At 37.7% G+C, this 18,762-nt stretch overlaps 1 protein-coding gene across 9 annotated transcripts in view; it reads left to right on the top strand.

The window, feature by feature from the left end:
- CCT6B (chaperonin containing TCP1 subunit 6B) overlaps window positions 1-18,762 on the top strand; it is a 54,368-nt gene that overhangs the window by 24,779 nt on the left and 10,827 nt on the right. For 5 of the 9 annotated variants that reach the window (XM_027034381.2, XM_053211805.1, XM_053211801.1 and 2 more), the window contains exons 5-12: window positions 28-131; window positions 5,282-5,392; window positions 5,778-5,937; window positions 8,181-8,263; window positions 8,827-8,947; window positions 9,250-9,397; window positions 15,727-15,860; window positions 17,750-17,852. In XM_027034381.2, coding sequence (XP_026890182.2) covers window positions 28-131; window positions 5,282-5,392; window positions 5,778-5,937; window positions 8,181-8,263; window positions 8,827-8,947; window positions 9,250-9,397; window positions 15,727-15,860; window positions 17,750-17,852 — 964 coding nt within the window. The remainder of the gene's footprint in view (window positions 1-27; window positions 132-5,281; window positions 5,393-5,777; window positions 5,938-8,180; window positions 8,264-8,826; window positions 8,948-9,249; window positions 9,398-15,726; window positions 15,861-17,749; window positions 17,853-18,762) is intronic. The other 4 variants (XM_053211802.1, XM_015069368.3, XM_053211803.1 and 1 more) reach the window with 3 other exon arrangements.

Genomic DNA, 18,762 nt, shown 5'->3' with positions numbered 1-18,762 from the left:
TACTGTTCTCATTCACTTCTCTTTCAGGCTGTGGTGGATTCTGTTTTGGCTATTAGAAGACCGGGTTATCCTATTGATCTCTTCATGATAGAAATCATGGAGATGAAGCATAAATCAGAAACAGATACAAAGTAAATTACATACACTTTTTTTTTTAAGGTTTTATTTTTAAGTAATCTCTACACTAGCATGGGGCTTGAACTTACAACCCCAAGATCAAAGTTGTATGCTCCTGCGACTGAGCCAGCCAGGTGCCCCTAAATTACATAAACTTTGACAATACATGGATTCTAGAATATTTGGTGTAGTTCAGATACTTTTTTTTCATTAATATCATTAGTTACTTTAATTCAATATCAGTCTATTTTTTAAAAAATGTTTATTTTTGAGAGAGAGCACAGGCGGGGGAGGAGCGGAGAGGGAGGGGAACAGAGGATCCGAAGTGGGCTCTGCACTGACAACAATGTGAGCCCAACTCATGAACCATGAGATCATGACTTGAGCCGACGTTGGACACTCGACTGACTGAGCCACTCAGGCGCCCCTCAACATCAGTCTGTTAATTCAACATATATTAAGTGAATACTTACCCTGAGGCAGTCATTGTTTTGGGTGCTAGGAATGAAGAGTAATACAAAACAGAATTTCTTTCTCTAAGAAGATTATGTTTTTAGTTGTGGGAGATAATAAATACATAAGTGATAATAAATGCTGGGAAGAAACTAGAGTGACTGAGAGCATGTGTGTGATTTTGGAGTGCTCAGGGAAGATCCTTGTGATTGCAAACTAAACTCAAGAGCTAAGGAGGTGTCTGAAGAAATAAGGGAGTTAGCCATGTGTATATTTGGATGAAGAGTTCTAAGTCAAGGGAATGGAGGTTGAAAAGGCCCAAAGGCACCAGTGTGCTGGGGTGTCCCAGTGTACCTGGAGCACAGTAAGTAAGAGGAAAAAAGAGTAGGATTTGAAGTTGGAGAGGAAAGAGAGGTCAGACAATTGACATGGTCTGGGTAAGTATGTACTCAGAATATGTAGCATGTTGTTGATTTTGGACTTAATGAATTTTAAACTTTCTTTTATGGAAAATTCTAAACATATATAAAAGCAGAAAGAATAGAATAGTGAACTCTCACATACCTGTCACTCATGTTTATCAATTTTCAATCTGTGGCCCATTTTATTTTTCCTTTTATTTCCCTTTATAAACTCCTCTTTCTCTTCCTCATCCCAAACCTGGATTATTTTGAAGCCAATCCAAATATCATATTTCATTTGAAAATACTTTATTTTAATATATGTGTGTGTTTGTGGATCTCTTTATTTACTTATTTCTTGAAGTTTTATTTGGTTTTTCTTAGATTGGCCATTGCACTTTTTATGGTGTCTTATTCCCTGCAGATCTTTCCAAGCCTGCCTTTTATTATTAAAAAAAATTTTTTTAAATGTTTATTTATTTTTGAGAGAGAGAAAGTGTACGAGCAGGGGAGGGGCAGAGAAAGAGAGAGACACAGAATCTGAAGCAGGCTCCAGGCTCTGAGCGGTCAGCACAGAGCCCAGCGTTGGGCTTGAACGCACAAACTGTGAGATCATGACCTGAGCCAAAGTTGGACACTTAACTGACTGAGCCACCCAGGCGCCCCTGTGTTTTGTTTCTATATGTGCCATTCATCATGTTTGAAAAAGGTATTTGTAGAAATTATTTGACACCTAGGATGAAGGTGCATTTCTGCACAGAGGATTTGAATTTGCTGTTGCAAGGAGCCTGGGGAATACTTTAAATTAAATCCACAGCTTGAGGGTTCTGTTTTTGTTTGTTTTTAATATCTAGTTGTGTTTAAAAAATTTTTTTTAATATTTATTTTTGAGAGCGGCAGACTGCAAGCAGGGGGAGAGACAGAGAGAGAAGAAGACACAGAATCAGAAGCAGTCTCCAGGCTCTGAGCGTCTCCAGGCTCTGTCAGCACAGAGCCCGATGCGGGTCTTGAACCCATGAACTGTGAGATCATGACTTGAGCCGAAGTCAGTCACTTAACCGACTGAGCCACCCAGGCGCCCCTAGTTTTGTTTTTTTAAATGTTTGTTTATTGAGAGAGAGAGAGAGAGAGAGAGAGAGAGAGAGGAAGCGTATGATCAGGCAAGGGGCAGAGAGGGGGAGAGAGAGAATCTGAAGCAGGCTCCTCGCTGTCAGCACAGAGCCCCACACAGGGCTTGATCTCATGAACCATGAGATCATGACCTGAGCCAAAACCAAGAGTCAGACGCTTAACTGAGTGAGCCACCCAGGCATCCCAAATATCCAGTTGGTAGTTCTAACTACTGATTCATATGAGGACTGCTTGCTTCTAGTTCATCCTTCTGGTTTATGCCCTGAGTATGTAGCCCTTTGGTGTTCCTACTTAAAGTGAAGAGTGTCTCCTATTAGACCCTCTACCTTCGATGAGCCCTGAGCTTTTCATTCTGTCCCCCTCTCATAGTGAGGTTGTTGAAACCCAAGTTCAGATTGATCTGAATTGTCAAGTGACTTTAGGATAAGAGTACTTGCAGTTCTTTTCTTATCCTTTGGAGTTCATGTTTTCTTTACTGTTTTAAAGCTCTCCAGTGTTTTTAAGCATTTAATTTTTTTAATGTTTATTTATTTCTGAGAAACAGAGACAGAATGTGAGTGGGGGAGAGGCAGAGAGAGCGGGAAACACAGAATCTGAAGCAGACTCCAGGCTCTGAGTTGTCAGCACAGAGCCCGATGCAGAGCTCAAACCCACGAACCTGAGCCAAAGTTGGACGCCTAACCAACTGAGCCACCCAGGTGCTCCTAAGGTTTTTGTTTTTAACCCAGCATTTTGCTTTTGGTAGTAGGGTTGGTCCAAATTAGTCTACTATTGCTGAGGGCAATAGCAGTTCTGATTTATATTTCAGAAGTATCTCTGTGGTTATTGTGGGCAGAATGCACTGTGAAGCAGGGCATTTCCCAGGGCAAGGGCAGAAGTGGAGCCCAGTCAGGAATCTGTTGTAATATGGGTGAAGGATGAAAACACTTTAGATCAGGGTATACTTAGAAGGAGCAGTAGGATCTGTTGATGGTTTGACATAGAATGTGACAGAAATAGTGTCAAGGATGTCTCTTGGGGCTTTGCATGGAGCATCTGAAGAAGGGGAAATGCCATTTCTTGGGATGGAAAAGACTCGGGGGAACAGATTTGGGGAAATAAATCAAGAGCGCAGTTTGGGAAATGTTATGTTTTAAGATGCCTGTTAGGCATCCATGTGTGAGTAGGGAGTTGGAGAGGTGTGTCTGCAGTTCAGAATAGAGGTCTGATCTAGAAAAATATTTGGGAGTCATCTGTGTATAGATGACTTAAAGCTTATGAGAGGTAGTGAGATCAGCTGAGAAGTGAATATAGATAGAAGTTTAAAGTTGGTCCCTGGAAACTCAAATGTTTAGAAATTGAGAAGACAAGGAGTGCCTGGGTGGCTCAGTTGCTTAAGTGTCCAACTCTTGATTAAGGCTCAGGTCATGATCTCGTGGTCTGTGAGTTTGAACCCCATGTCAGGCTCTGTGCTGACAGCATAGAGCCTGCTTCGGATTCTCTCTCTCTCCCCCTCTCTCTGCCCCTTCCCTGCTCACACACACTCTCTCTGTCAAAATAAATAAGCTTAAAAAAAAAAAAAGAAATTGAGAAGATGAGAAGGATTCAGCACCAGAAGGGATGGTCACTGAGATAGGAGGAAAGCCAAGAGAAAGTATTGTCCCAGAAGCTAAGAGAGGAAAATGTTTCAAGGGGAGAATAATCAAGTATGTCATATGCTGCTGAAACTTAGAGCAAGTTGTTGTGGATTGAAAATTGACCATTAGATATGGAAGGCATTTAATGTTTTTGGTGACTTGGATGGGAACTGATTCAATAAAGGAGTAGGTGTGAAAGTTGGATTGAAGTGGGCTTGAGAGAGAGAAGTGGTTAAGGAAGAAGTGAGGGTGCAAGCATACACAGCTCCAAGGAGGTTAGCAGAGAAACGGGCAGTAGCTAGAAGGGAGGATGGGAAGGGACTTGAAGGAGAAGCATTCTTTGTTTTAAAGATGAGAATTTTCATGGCAAATCTGTGTCCTGACGAGAATGCTCCTGGAGGCAGGAGGAACTGACATGGGGGAAGAGGGGATGATGCCGGAGCAGAGACCAGAAAGGGAATAGAGTACACACATGCAGGGGTTAACCTGAGAGAAGAGCATGGACAGTTCGCTCATAGGAGCAGGAGGTTCAGGGTCAAGTGCAGGTGGACTGGTAGAGGTAGTGGTGGGACAGTGTATTTTCTCAAAGCACAAGGTCACTTGCTGAGAATGAGAGAGGGGGGAAGAGTAAAGAGACCTGGAGAGTGACAAGTGTTGAACATATAGTTTGCTTGTTTTCTTCCTAAAGAAAAGCTCTGCACTTTCAGCTGGTAGTTGGATAATTAGATTAAAATGTTGTAGTCAGATTAAAATTAGTAGTTAAATTAAAAGTTTGAAAACTTCCTTATAATTGTGTTTAACTATTTTAACAATTATTTCTTTTATGTTTATGTATAACAAATATTGGTTATAAAAGATTTGTAAATAGAAATACCACTCCCTAATTGGGTATAAATGAAGTTTTAAAAGTTATAAAAATATTTACTCTTGAAAGAAAATTTCAACGATAGGAAAAAAGCGTCTCCCACTCCTGAATTATCTGTATTCCTACCACCCAAGCATAACTCTACTCTTAATTTCTTTTCATTTTTTCTTGTCAGTACTGAGGTGCTTATTTTCTGAAAGAGTAGTTATAATCATGCTTTATAGGTAGTTTGCTATTCTGTGTTTGTTTATCAGCTACCACTGTAAATATTTTTCCATGTCATTACATAGTTTTCACGACCACGAAATAGTTGGGTCATTTATTTGCTGAACAATGCCTTATTATTGGACATTTAGGTTAACAATGTTTGGTGGTTCCATATAATTATTTTGAACAAATGTTCCTAAGAAACTCACTGTGTGCCTACCTTTCAATACTTGACCAGCTGTGTCATATGTGTGAGCCACATAATTTAGAGAATAATTCTGGGTTGACTTTTCATTGTGACTTCCCAGTCACACTGTGTTAAAATAAATTTTCTTTTCTAATTTTGCTAATTATGTGTTAGGCTTACAGTTGGTGCAAGGAAACAATGTGTGCCCCAGTAGTTCTGTTACAATTTTAAGAATACAATCCTTATTTTATAACAAATTTTAGAGTGTATATTCAGAGGAAGAAACATTACATATTTTTAATAGGTTGATCAGAGGATTAGTTCTGGATCATGGTGCCCGTCATCCAGATATGAAGAAACGAGTAGAAGATGCGTTTATCCTTTCTTGCAATGTATCACTAGAATATGAAAAAACGTACGTGTCAGTTACTCTTTGTGAATTTTGAAATTGTATTTTCTTTTTAAATTTTCTTTTAACATTTATTTATTTGAGAGAGAGACACACAACAGAGTGTGAGCAGGGGAGGGGCAGAGAGAGAGGGAGACACAGAATCCAAAGCAGGCTCTGTGCTGTCAGCACAGAGACCAACACAGGGCTCGAGCTCCCAAGCTGTGAGATCATGACCTGAGCTGAAGTCAGACACTCAACCGACTGAGCCACCTAGGCACTCCTGAAATTGTATTTTCTAAAAGTGTTTTTTTAATCTCTTGCTTCCCTGCCAGATGTTTAGTGTAAACGCTTTCTGCCTTTTCCTCCTCTCTCTTCTGCCTTTACTAGCTTGTTTTTATTAATCTTTTAGAGAGGTGAGCTCTGGTTTCTTTTATAAGTCTGCTGAAGAGAAAGAGAAACTGGTAAAAGCTGAAAGAAAATTTATTGAAGATCGAGTACAAAAAATAATAGACCTGAAAGACAAAGTCTGTGCTCAGTCCAGTAAAGGATTTGTTGTCATTAATCAAAAGGTGAGAAAGAAAATTTTGATTTTAACTATGTGTAAATGTTTTTCACCATTTCTCAGAGTGTGGTCTGTGGATTCCCGGGAGTCCATAAGACCATTTCAGGGAGTCTATGAGGTCAAAATTATTTTCATGATAATAATAGTAATAATAATGCCTTTTACGTTGTGCTGACATTTGCAATGATCACGCAAAGTCAACGTTAGGTAAAACTACTGGTGCATTAGTACAAATCAAAGGAGTAGCACCAAACTGTACTAATAGTCATTATATTCTTTTTCCCATTTTACCGTACACTTGCAGTTAAAAAAAAAAAGTTTCATTTGAGAATATCTTAATGAAGTGGTAAAACTTATTAATTTTATTGAATTTTGATCCTTACATAGGCATCCTTTTATAATTCTGTGTGACGGAGTGTGAAATCTGCACATCAGAATATGGTTATCTTGAAGGAAAACTCTTGTATAATTGAGTTGCAAGCTGACCTAGCCACTTTTTTCATGGAATGCCATTTTTACTTTAAAGAATAACTGACAGGGGCAGCTGGTTGGCTCAGTGGGTAGAACAAGTGACTATTGACCTCAGGGTTGTGAGTTCAAGGCATATGTTGGGCAGACAGATTACTTAAAAAAAAAGTAACTGACAAACTGTGGTTATTTAGATGTGGGTATTTGGCAGGTTTTTCTCAAAAAAGAAGAAGTGGTTCTGTCACTTCAAGGAAAACAGTTGACGGTATTTGTTGCCAATAAATTTGAGCTTTCAAGCAAAAATTAAAATTTTGGAAAACTTGTATCTGCCATTGTGAATGTCACAGCTCTCCAATACTTGAAGGACTTTTCTGATAATGTTAATGGTGATATTAGCAAATGTGATATTTCTGGTATTGTAGAACTATGAAATGTATCAGCATTTGGAAGCTCTGCTTAACATAGTGAACCAATGTTTTCTTCTTTTTTTCTTTTCAGATTTTTATTTAAATTCTAGTTAGGTAACATACAGTGCAGTATTAGTTTCAGGAATAGAATTCAGTGATTCATCACTTACATACAACACCCAGTACTTATCACAAGTCCCCTCTTTAATACCCATCACCCATCTAGCCCATCCCCCACCCTCAATGTTTTCTAAATGACAAAAAAACCATATGATTTAACAAAATCATGCATGGGTAAATAATACACTCGAAGTGTAAGACAGGCAAGTGGATTTGATTTTATTATTATTATTATTTTAAAGTTTATTTATTTTTGAGAGAGAGAGAGAGAGGGGGAGAGAGTGAGTGAGCATGAGTGAGCAGGGGAGGGGCAGAGAGAGAGGAAGAGAGAGGATCTCAACAGGCCCCGCACTGTCAGTGCAGAGACCTACACGGGGCTTGAAATCATGAACTGTGAGATCATGACCTGAGCCAAAATCAGGAGTTGGACGCTTAACTGAGCCACCCAGGTGCCCCAGACAGGTGGATTTTCATATGAGAGAGTATGGAAATTTTGTTGAGGGGCCCATGGGTGGCTTAGTTGGTTAAGTGTTGGACTTTGGCTCAGGTCATGAGCTCAGGGTTCGTTAGTTTGAGCCCCGTGCTGGGCTCTGTTCTGACAGCTCAGACCCTGCAGCCTGCTTTGGATTCTGTGTCTCCCTCTCTCTCTATCCCTCCCCCGCTCACACTCTGTCCCTCTCTCTCTCTTAAAAATAAACATTTTAAAAAAAATTTAAAGAAGAAAAGTTTATTGATAAGTTCCATATTTCACCTCGAAACTAACCTTTAAGAAACTATTATTTATTGAGTTTTGGTGTAGTATCAAAGAAGAACACCCACATTTATCTGAAAAGTTATTAAAATATTCCTCTTTTTCCCAGTATGTATTTGTGTGAGGCCAAGCTTTCTTCATATACTTTAACCAAAACAAGATATCACACCATATTGAAGGCAGAAGCAGATGAGACTCCATATGTCTTCTGTTAAGACCGACATTAAAACGATATAAAAAATGTGAAACCGTGCCATTACTTTAACCTACATATTTTTTTGTTTATGAAAGTATAGTAAGTTTTCACTTAAAAATGTTATTTATGTTAACATAAAATGAGTTTACTATTATTTTGAATTTTAATTTATGATAACTTAGAGTCCACATAAACAAAAGTTTTTTGGGTTCTTAATTTTTAAGAATGTGAAGCAGTGCTGAGATAAAAAAAGTTTGAGAACTAGTGGCTTAAGATGTGCTTATAACTTTTTGCTAATTTGATTTTAGGGAATTGATCCATTTTCCTTAGATGCTCTTGCAAAACATGGCATAGTAGCTCTTCGCAGGGCAAAAAGAAGAAATATGGAAAGGTAAGCTTGCAGATAATTATGTATCCTAAATTTTTAGCAGATTAAATTGAAATGATTCCATGATATTCCTTTTAACTTGCATGTAAACATTGTTGAGCAAAGTAGTAGCATACATGTTCCAAATTTTGTTTTTAATTTCAATAAATAATGGAAATGTCAAAAATCAAGATTGTTAACCTACGTCAGAACTTTGTTGCAGGACAAAGGTTTTCATCTTCTTAAAACAGATTTTAGGGGTGCCTGGGTGGCTCAGTCAGTTAAGCATATGACTCTTGGTTTCAGCTCAGGTCATGATCTCATGGTTTCGTGAGTTTGAGCTCCACATTGGGCTCTGCACTGAGAGTGCAGAGCCTGCTTGAGATTTTCTCTCTCTCCCTCTCTCTCTGCTCCTCCCCTGTGTGCTCTCTCTCTCTCTCTCTCTCAAAAATAAATAAATGAACTTAAAAAATTTTTTAAAAACCCAGATTTTAAAAACAGTACAATACAGTGACAATGCAGTCTTCTGTGTTAGGTATTTTTTCACCTTTGAGAAATTAAGTCTTTCATGCTTACCATAATCAAAGCTACGACGACCTCTGTAATTTCAGACTCTCTCTTGCTTGTGGTGGAATGGCTGTGAATTCTCTTGAAGACCTCAGTATACATTGTTTGGGGCATGCTGGTCTTGTACATGAGTGTACATTAGTGAGTATATCTGTGGGCAGTGGTTATAAAGTGAAGAGTAAACTTTTTTTTTTTTTTTACATACTAAATCTTTTCATTCAGGCTTTACCTTTTGATATCTGAATAATCCCCAGGATGTATTTTACAATTTATCTTTCTAAATGTTTGTTAAGAGTTCAAATATAACTTAACTGCTTTTAGTGTCTATTTAGTTATGTTTGATGAGAAAAATTTGCAAGATTGGATTCTAATATTATAAACTAGGACTTCACTTCATAATGACATTAAATATTAGAGTTATATCTTCTTGGATTACCCTCTAGGGTGAAGAAAAGTTCACTTTTATCGAGGCCTGTGTTAACCCTCGTTCTGTCACCTTGTTGGTTAAAGGACCAAATAAGCATACTCTCACACAAATAAAGGATGCTCTAAGGGATGGACTTCGTGCCATCAAAAATGCCATTGAAGATGGTAGGCTCTTTTTTATGATGGATATGAACCTTATGTATTTTAAAAGCGGTACTAAATCTGTCATGGTACACACAGTATTTTAGAAGATATGACTGATTACTCTTCTTTATTTCACTTTGGACAATTTATAATTTGGATTGTGAAGATTTTTCCTTTGCATTATTTGTAGTGAGTGTGCTGCCCTTTTAATTAGCTTCTGTTTATGAAATGAAAAAGCACTTAATTTAATGCTATAGTATCTTTTTTTTTGATACGTTATCTTAGTTTATTCAAATACCAGTGTGATTACACATGGTCCAAGAGGGCTCAAATAACAAACCAAATGTAAATAGATGTTAAAGATTGGTCTTCAAACATTATAGCCAATGATGCCATGCTTGCCTATGATCTTACCGACATAAAACCACATCCACACCTCAGTGGCCTCCAAACCAGTCAGCGAGATTCCTTAACTGTGAACCTTTTGAAGCTACCAGTTTGAGTGCTTTTGGCTATTTTTTTCAAGCTCTGAATAGCTGTAGGGATCTCAGCAGGAATTGGAGGAGCCAGCTTAATTTGGCATAGCGCCAAAATGTGGCCAGTCGGGGCTTCAGGTAAGTTGTGACCTTACCAGCACCAAATGCTGGTGTTCATTCACCAGCCCTGGGGCCTTCTCTGCAAGGTTATGGACAAACTAGGCCATAGTTCCAGGATGGAAAGACTTACCCCACACTATAATAAAGTTTTTTTATTTTTAGAAATTTATTTTTAAAACCATGAAAAGGATTTAATAGCTTAGAACTCATTCTGTTACCTTAGATGTAGTATAATTTTAAGAATGATTAGGACAGAATATTAGCATTTATTATTTATTGATAATTTATAAACTACCTTCTAAAAGGAGTTGAGGTAGATAATTCAATAAAAAACAGACGTTTAAAATAGAATGATAAGCACATGGAAAATGCTCAACATAGTCATTGGGAAAATGAAAATGAAAACCATAAAGAGATACCATTTCACAACTGTTAGGATGGCTATAAATCAAAAAACCTGGATGATAATAAATGTTGGCAAAGATGTGGAGAGATTGGAGCCTTCAGCATTGCTGGTGGGAACTGTTGGAAAATAGCTGGGAGTTCCTTAACAAGTTAAACACAGAGACAGGGTGCCTGGGTGGCTCAGTTCGTTGGGTGACTGACCAGCTCAGGTCATGATCTCATGGTCCGTGGGTTCGAGCCCCGCGTCGGGCTCTGTGCTGACAGCTCAGAGCCTGGAGCCTGTTTTGTATTCTGTGTCTCCCTCTCTCTCTGCCTCTCCCCTGCTTGCACTCTGTCTCTGTCTCTCAAAAATGAATAAACATTTAAAAATTTAAAAATTAGGGTCACCTGGGTGGCTTGGTCAGTTAGGTGTCCAACTTTGGCTCGGGTCATGATCTCACGGTTTGTGAGTTTGAGCCCCGCGTTGGGCTCTGTGCTGACAGCTCAGAGCCTGGAGCCTGCTTCAGATTCTGTGTCTCCTTCTCTGTCTTCTCCTCCCCCCCCTTGTGTTCTATCAAAAATAAATAAACATTAAACATTTTTTCTTTTTTCAAAGTTAAACACAGAGATACTATATGACCCAGCAAATCAACTCTTAGGTATACCATAATATACCTTTGATCAAAGTGTTCCAGCTACGTTTGTTGAAAAGACTCTTCTTTCACCAATGCGTTGCTTTTGCATCTTTGATGAAGACCATTTGTCCATATTTGTGTGGTTTTATTTCTGGGTTTTTATTCTGTTCCACTAATCTGTTTGTCTGGCTCAATATTAATATACTATCCTGATCACTGTAACTTTATAATAAGTCTTGAAATCAGCAATGTTAATCCTCTCATGTTGTTCTTTTCTAAGTTATTTTGGTTATTTAAAATCTTTTGCATTTCCATATGAATTTTAGAATCAGCTTGTCACTACTAAAAAGACTGCTGAGATTTTGATTAGAATTTCACTGAATCTGTGGAACATTTTGAGAATAATTGATATCTTGATATCTTAACAATATTGAGTCATGGTATATCTATTTATTTCAGCCTTCTTTTTTTAAAATAAGTTTATTTTTTTTAAGTTTATTTATTTATTTTGAGAGAGAGAGAGAGAGAGAGAGAGAGACGTAGGGAGAGAGAGAGAGAGACGTAGGGAGGGAGAGAGAGGTGGAGAGAATCCCAAGCAGGCTCCACATTGTTAGTACAGAGCTTGATGCAGGGCTGGATCCCATGAACCAGGAGATCATGACCTGAGCCAAAATCAAGAGTCAGACTCAACTGACTGAGCTCTCCAGGCGCCCCTATTTGGGCCTTCTTGACTCTGTCTCAGCAATTTATATATATACACACACACACACACACACACACACATATATATATATACACATATACATGTGTATGTGTATATACATATGTATATGTGTATATATATGTATATATACACATATACATATGTATATGTATATGTGTATATATATATGTGTGTGTGTGTATATATATATATTTTTTTTTACCCCAGCAATATTTTGTGATTCTTAGTGGCATATATTTTTTTCAGATGTATCTATGTATTTCATGAATTTTGATCCTATTATACATGATGTTTTTAAAATTTCAATTTCTGATTAACATATAGATACTGATTTTTGTTTACTGATCTTGAATTCTGCAACCTTGTTACACTCACTTACTCTAGTAGCTTTCCTACAGATTTAATTGAGTTGTCTATATAAATAATCATGTTGTCTGCTAATAAAGACCGTTTTATTTGTTTCTTTCCAATCTGGATATCTTTTATTTCCTTTTTCTCTTTATTTCATGGGCTAGAAGCTGCAATACATTGTTGAATGGAAATAGTGAGAGTGGGCATTCTTTCCTTGCTCCTGATAATGGGGGGAAAATATTCAGCCTTTCTCTATTATGTATGATATTTAGCTGTAGGGTTTTCATAGAAGCCCTCTGTCATATTGAGGAAGTTCCCCTCTCTTGCTGAGACCTTTTATCATGAATAGATGTTGGATTTTGTCAGTTGCTTTTCTGTTGATCTATTGAGATGATTACATGTTTTTTCTCTTTAAGTTTATTAATGTGGTAAATTACATTGATTTTCAAATGTTCAACCAAACTTACATTCTTGGGGTAAACCCTACTTACTTATGATGTATTATTTTCTTTAAAAATGGATTACAATTTTTAAAATTATTTTTTTAAATTGTGGATATAAGTATATAGTTTGTCATTTTAATCATTTGTAAGTATTACAGTTCAGTGGCAATAAATCCTTTCTTTCACACTGTTGTGTAGCCATCATGATCATGTATCCACAGAACATTTTCCATCTTAAGTACTGAAACTTTATACCCATTAAATAATAACTCTCCATTCCCCTCTCCTCCCAGCTCATGGAAACCACTATTCTGCTTTCTGTCTCTATGAATTTGACTATTCTATGTACCTCATTTGAGGTCATCCAGTATCTGTCTTTTTGGGCCGGCTTATTTCACTTAGCACGATGTCTTCAAGGTTCATCCTTGAATGATGTGTCAGAATTTCCTTGCTTCTTCGGGCTGAATAATACTGTATTGTATGTATAAATCACATTTTATTTATCTATTTATCCGGTAATGGAAACTTAGATCACTTCATCTTTCGGGTATTGTAAGTAATGCTGCTATGTATTTCTATATATTATTGGACTTGATTTGCTAATATGCTGTTAAGAATTTTTTTTAAGTTTTATTTATTTATTTTGAGAGAGAGAGAGAGAGTGCAAATGAGGGAAGGGCAGAGAGAGAGGTAGAGAGAGAATCCTAAGCAGGCTCCATGCCCAGCATGGAGCCCAATGTAGGGCTAGATCTCATGAACTCTGAGATCATGACCTGGGTGGAAGTAGGACTCTTAACCGACTGAGCCACCCAGGCACCTCTATGCTGTTAAGAATTTTTATATCTATGTTCATAAGGGGTACTTGTGTATTTTCTTTCTTGTAATGCCTTTATCTTTTTTGCTGTTAGAATAATGGTGACCTCATAGAATGAGTTGGAAAGTATTCTCTCCTCTTTAATTTTCTGAAAGTGTTGAAATCTTGTGTAGAATTGGTATTTATTTCTTAAATGTTTGGTAGAATTCACCAGTAAAGCTATCTGGGTCTGGAGTTTTCTTAATGGGAAAATTTTACTATGAATTCAATCTTTTTAATAGAGACAGGGGTATTCAGGTTATCTGTCTTTTTTGAGTTTGTGTCTTTCAAGAAATTTGTCCATTTCATCTGTTAAGATGATCAAACTACTGCCCATGAGCTAAATCCTTTTTGCTGCCTGGTTTTGGTAAATAAAGTTTTATTGGGGTACAGCTATACCCATTCATATATGTATTGTCTGTGGCTCTTTTTGTGCTATAGTGGCAGAGTTGATTAGTTAAAAAGAGATGGTGTGGTTCATAGAACCTGAAGTATTTATATCTGATCTTTTATAGAAAGTTTGCTAATCCCTTAACTTTTCAAATTTATTAGCATAAAATTGTTCATAATATTCCCTTACTATTATGCTTCTCATGTCTGTGGAATCTATAGTGATATTACCTTTTTCATTTCTGACATTGTTTATTTTTTTTTGGTCACTGTTCATTTTTATTTCATTGATTTCTACTCTCATTATTTCTTTTTTCTGTTTATATTAGGTTTTATTTGCTCTTTTCTAGTTCTTAAGGTGAAAGCTGAGGTCATTGGTTTGAGACCCTTCTTTCTAGCATAGGTGTTTAGTGATATAAGTTTCTCTTCAGGTATTGCTTGAGTAGCATCCCAACAATCACAAATTGTGATATGTTGTGTTTTCACAGAATGGGATCAGGGAGGTTTTCAAAGTTACTGGCAATGTTCTGTTTCTTAAGCCGGGTGGGAAGTACATGAGTACATTTATTTGTGCATTTATTCTTTGTACTTTACACATATAAATATTCTTCTGTGTATATTCAGTATTTCACAGGAACTTAAAAAAGTTTTTTAAAATTATGTTTTAATTCCAGTATAATTAACATACAGTGTTACACCACAGGGAACTTTTAACTTAAAAAAAATTTTTTTTTTAATGTTTATTTATTTTTGAGACAGAGGGAGACAGAGTGCGAGTGGGGGAGGGGCAGAGAGAGAGGGAGACAGAATCTGAAACAGGCTCCAGGCTCTGAGCTGTCAGCACAGAGCCCAGTGTGGGGCTCGAACCCACAAACTGTGAGATCATGACCTAAGCCGAAGTCAGGCACTCAATAGAGTGAGCCACCCAGGCGCCTCGGGAGCTTTTAACTTTTTAAAAGTGTGAATGGGAAGCAAGGATGCAGTCATCTTGTGGGTAGACAACTCTTTTGAACAGTTTTGTTGTACAGAGAAGCAGAAGAAGGGGTTAGTAATTAAAAAATGATGTGGGATAGGGACACCTGGGTGGCTCAGTCATTTTAAGCATCCTACTCTTGATTCCGGCCCAGGTTATGATCTCACAGTTCATGGGTTCAAGCCCTGCATGGGGTTCTGTGCTGACAGCGTGGTGCCTGCTTGGGATTCTTTCTCTCCTTCTCTCTCTGCCCCTCTCCTGCTCACTCTCTCTCTCTCAAAATAGATAAACAAATATTAAAAAAAATGATGTGGGACAAAGGAGAGATTCTTCTTGTTTTGTTTTAAAGATGGGTGATTCCAAAACAAATTTGCTGATTCAAAGGAGAGTCATAAACTTTATAAAACCATACCAGCAGGTATAAAAGTCATATCCTGTTGTGAAAATTGATGTTTTTAAACAGAGCTTTTGCCTTAGAATAATGAAAACACCTATATTTTTTCCTTAGGTAGCAGTTTGGGTTTTGCTTCAGTATAGAAAACAAATACTTCATTAAGTCCCAAGAATTCCATACCAAAATGGTGGCCAAATCATCTTGGCCTAAATTTTTTTCAAATCGGATGTTACAATTTATTACCTGTCCCTATACATGATAAATAATTACCTTTTGCATGTAGTCATAAAGGAATAAGATGAAGGTGGGAAGAATGTCTACTTTTACAAACAAATAAGCTGGTTGCAGCCAGTTGTCTGTACCATGCCTAATTTTTTAGTGGTATGTAACTTCAGGATGCTTCATAAGACATCTAAGTAATCACTGAACTATGCAACTTACTTTATTTCTGTGTCTACTTAGGTATATTTTAGATGTAGGCCATATAATAGGTATTAGAACACACCTGAATAGCTAATTGCTTTTTTCTCTATTTTTTTGTTTGTTTATTTTGCTTAATTATTTTTCCCTGTATGGAATGTCTTGCCAATCTTTTTTCCTCCAATAGGTTGTGTGGTTCCAGGAGCAGGTGCAGTTGAAGTGGCAATAGCTGAAGCTCTTGTTAATTACAAGCATAGTGTAAAAGGAAGAGCTCGTCTTGGAGTACAAGCTTTTGCTAATGCCTTACTCATTATTCCTAAGGTACAACTATCCTAATGGCTAAAGAACAACTGGTTAGATCTAAGGGTGTTGGATTACAAATTGCCCACATTATCTAACACCAGAGTAGAGAGAGTTTTAATTTGCATTTCCCCACACAGTTTTGTCTAAGATATTTTACAGCAAAAGCAGGGAAACTTTTGGGATAATAGCTCAGAATCCTTGTCAGAGTTTCCTGAAATCACTAAGTTACCCCCTTGCTAATCTCTGAGCTCCAAAAGTGGAAGTAAGTCCAGAAATTTCCTTCAAAAATGGTTTATGATTAATCATAATGAAAAAGTTTAGAACTTAAAATTTAACTAGACTTTTGTGTAGATTTTTGTTTTGTTGGTGGTATCCAAAGTATTAATTATTATTTTAAACTGTGGGAACGAGAACTCCAAATACTAGCATGCTTTTGTCATTTTCATTATAATTCCTGGAAAAGGAGAGAAACCAGGTATTTTTTCCATGTGTCAACAAAGGAAACAGACTACCATTCCTTTTCCTTTGCCTTAATCTGGTTGTGAACCACTTAGAAACACAGAAGACCATGTCAAAGATGTTATTACCGTGAATTAAAAACATTAAGAACAATGCTAGTGGCGCGCCTGGGTGGCTCGGTCGGTTAAGCGTTTGACTTCGGCTCAGGTCATGATCTCATGGTCTGTGAGTTCGAGCCCTGCGTTGGGCTCTGTGCTGACAGCTCAGAGCCTGGAGCCTGTTTCAGATTCTGTGTCTCCCTCTCTCTCTCTGCCCCTCCTCTGTTCACGCTCTGTCTCTCTCTGTCTCAAAAATAAATAAACATTAAAAAAATTTTTTTAATAAAAAAATAAAAAAAAAAGAACAATGCTAGCAAAGTCTCTTTGGTAATTGCTTTAAATTATTCACAATTTGTGGAATCTTTGAGAATCAGATATCTATTTTTCTCTTTCCCCAAAACAGCAAAGTCAGTTAAGTAATGATCCTGTAGTTGACACAAACTGGTAAGCCTGGTATACAGTGGTGGTTCCTTACTCATCAGCTGTTGGTTTTGTACTACTTGGAAATAAACCTGGTCTGGAGTGCTATTAGCTCCATTCCTGTTGTCACAGGTCATGACTCTCTTCATGTTGGTAAGGGACACAAGCATCCTGCAAATATGAAGGGTTCTTTTAGCAGATATCTAGGAAAAGCTGGAAAATGTGTGGCTAGAGGGACGAGAAGAAACCATACCATTCTACTTCTTTACTTTATCTATCTATCTATCTATCTATCTATCTATCTATCTATCTATCTATGTATTTATTCTCTACACCCAATGTGAAGCTCAAACTCACAACCCTGAGATGGAGTTACACACTCTTCCAACTGAGCCAGCCAGGTGTCCCTCTTTCCATTTTTTAAGAGATCTTTTGCAAGGAGGGAAATTACTGTAGTGGGGTGGGGATGGGGGTACTATAATGTCCTCAGAATTTAGTGTGATGTACATACGGAAAATGTTTAAGTAAGTATAAAAACTGCTAGAGACATAAAATACTAATTTGTTTTAGATTAAGGACAGAATTCTTCAAGGGTACCTGGGTGGCTCAGTTGGTTAAGCATTAGACTCTTGATTTTGTCTCAGGCCATGATCTCACAGTTGTGAGATTGAGCCCTGAGTTGGGCTCTGTGCTGGGCATGGAACCTGCTTAAGATTCTTTATTTCCCTCCCCCTTTGCCCTTTGCCCGCTTGCTTGTGTGCATGCACTCTCTCTCTCAAAGAATGGAATTCTTTAAAAGGAGGGGATTACTGTATTATAAGTGTGTTTTCACAAGACTAGAGAGCAGTGCCTTATTTATTATCTTTGATATTCAAATATATGTGTGAAGGTATTTCATACATATATTTATTATTATTTTTATTCCTTAAGGTTCTTGCTCAGAATTCTGGTTATGACCTGCAGGAAACTCTAGTAAAAGTTCAGGCTGAACATTCAGAATCAAAACAACCTGTTGGCATAGACTTGAATACAGGTAAGAAAGTGAAGAAAAATTAGCTGCTCAGTAAAGAAATAGGTTCTACTCCAGTGACCCAGAAGTTTGCAATTTAAAAAGAGAGGGTGGTCAGGGTAGAGCTAATTGAGAATATGTCTGTAGAAAGAAATCAAAGGAAGTGATGAAGTAGCCATGTTGGGGAACTAGGGAAAGAGTATCCTAGGCAGAGGGAACAGCCAGTGGAAAAGCCAGTGTTTGAAGTTTTTGAGGAGGAGGAAGGAGATGAGAGAAGTAATAGAAAGATCATGCAGGGACATGTGGGCCAGTCCAAGGACTTTGACTTTGACTGTAATGAGATAGCAATTTTTAGTAGAGGTGGGACATGGCCTAATTATGTTTAAAAGGATCACTGTGGTTGTTCTGTGGAGGGAAGTCCACTGAACAGCTGGAAGGTTGAAATTGCCATTAACCTCATTGAAGAACTGTGGGTGCAGCAGGTTGTGTAGGGGGAGGTCAGCACTGAGTTTTGGCAAAGCTAAGTTTGAAGTGTCTTTGACTTTCAAGCGAAACAGACAATTGGAAGTATGAGTATGGAGCTCAAGAAATAATTCTGGGTTGGGGGCACTTGGGTGGCTCAGTTGGTTAAGCGCCGATTTCCACTCAGGTCAAGATCTTCTGGTTCGTGAGTTCGAAGCCACCCTGGGCTCTGTGCTGACAGCCTGGAGCCCGGAGCCTGCTTCAGATTCTGGGTTTCCCTCTATCTCTGCTCCTCCCCGCCTCGCACTCTGTGTGTGTGTGTCTCTCAAAAATCAATAATTAAAAGAAAAACTTAAAAAAAAAAGGTCTGGATTGGAGATAAAAACTTGAGAGTTGCCAAAGTGCACATGGTTTAAATCAAGAAGACTGGATGAAATCGCCTAAGGAGTGAGTGTAGAGAGAGAAGGAAAGA

This window comes from Acinonyx jubatus, chromosome E1 (genome assembly GCF_027475565.1).
Source record: "Acinonyx jubatus isolate Ajub_Pintada_27869175 chromosome E1, VMU_Ajub_asm_v1.0, whole genome shotgun sequence".
Classification (NCBI taxonomy): domain Eukaryota; kingdom Metazoa; phylum Chordata; class Mammalia; order Carnivora; family Felidae; genus Acinonyx; species Acinonyx jubatus.
The sequence above is the reverse complement of the archived record's forward strand: the minus strand, read 5'-3'. Positions and strand labels throughout refer to the sequence as shown.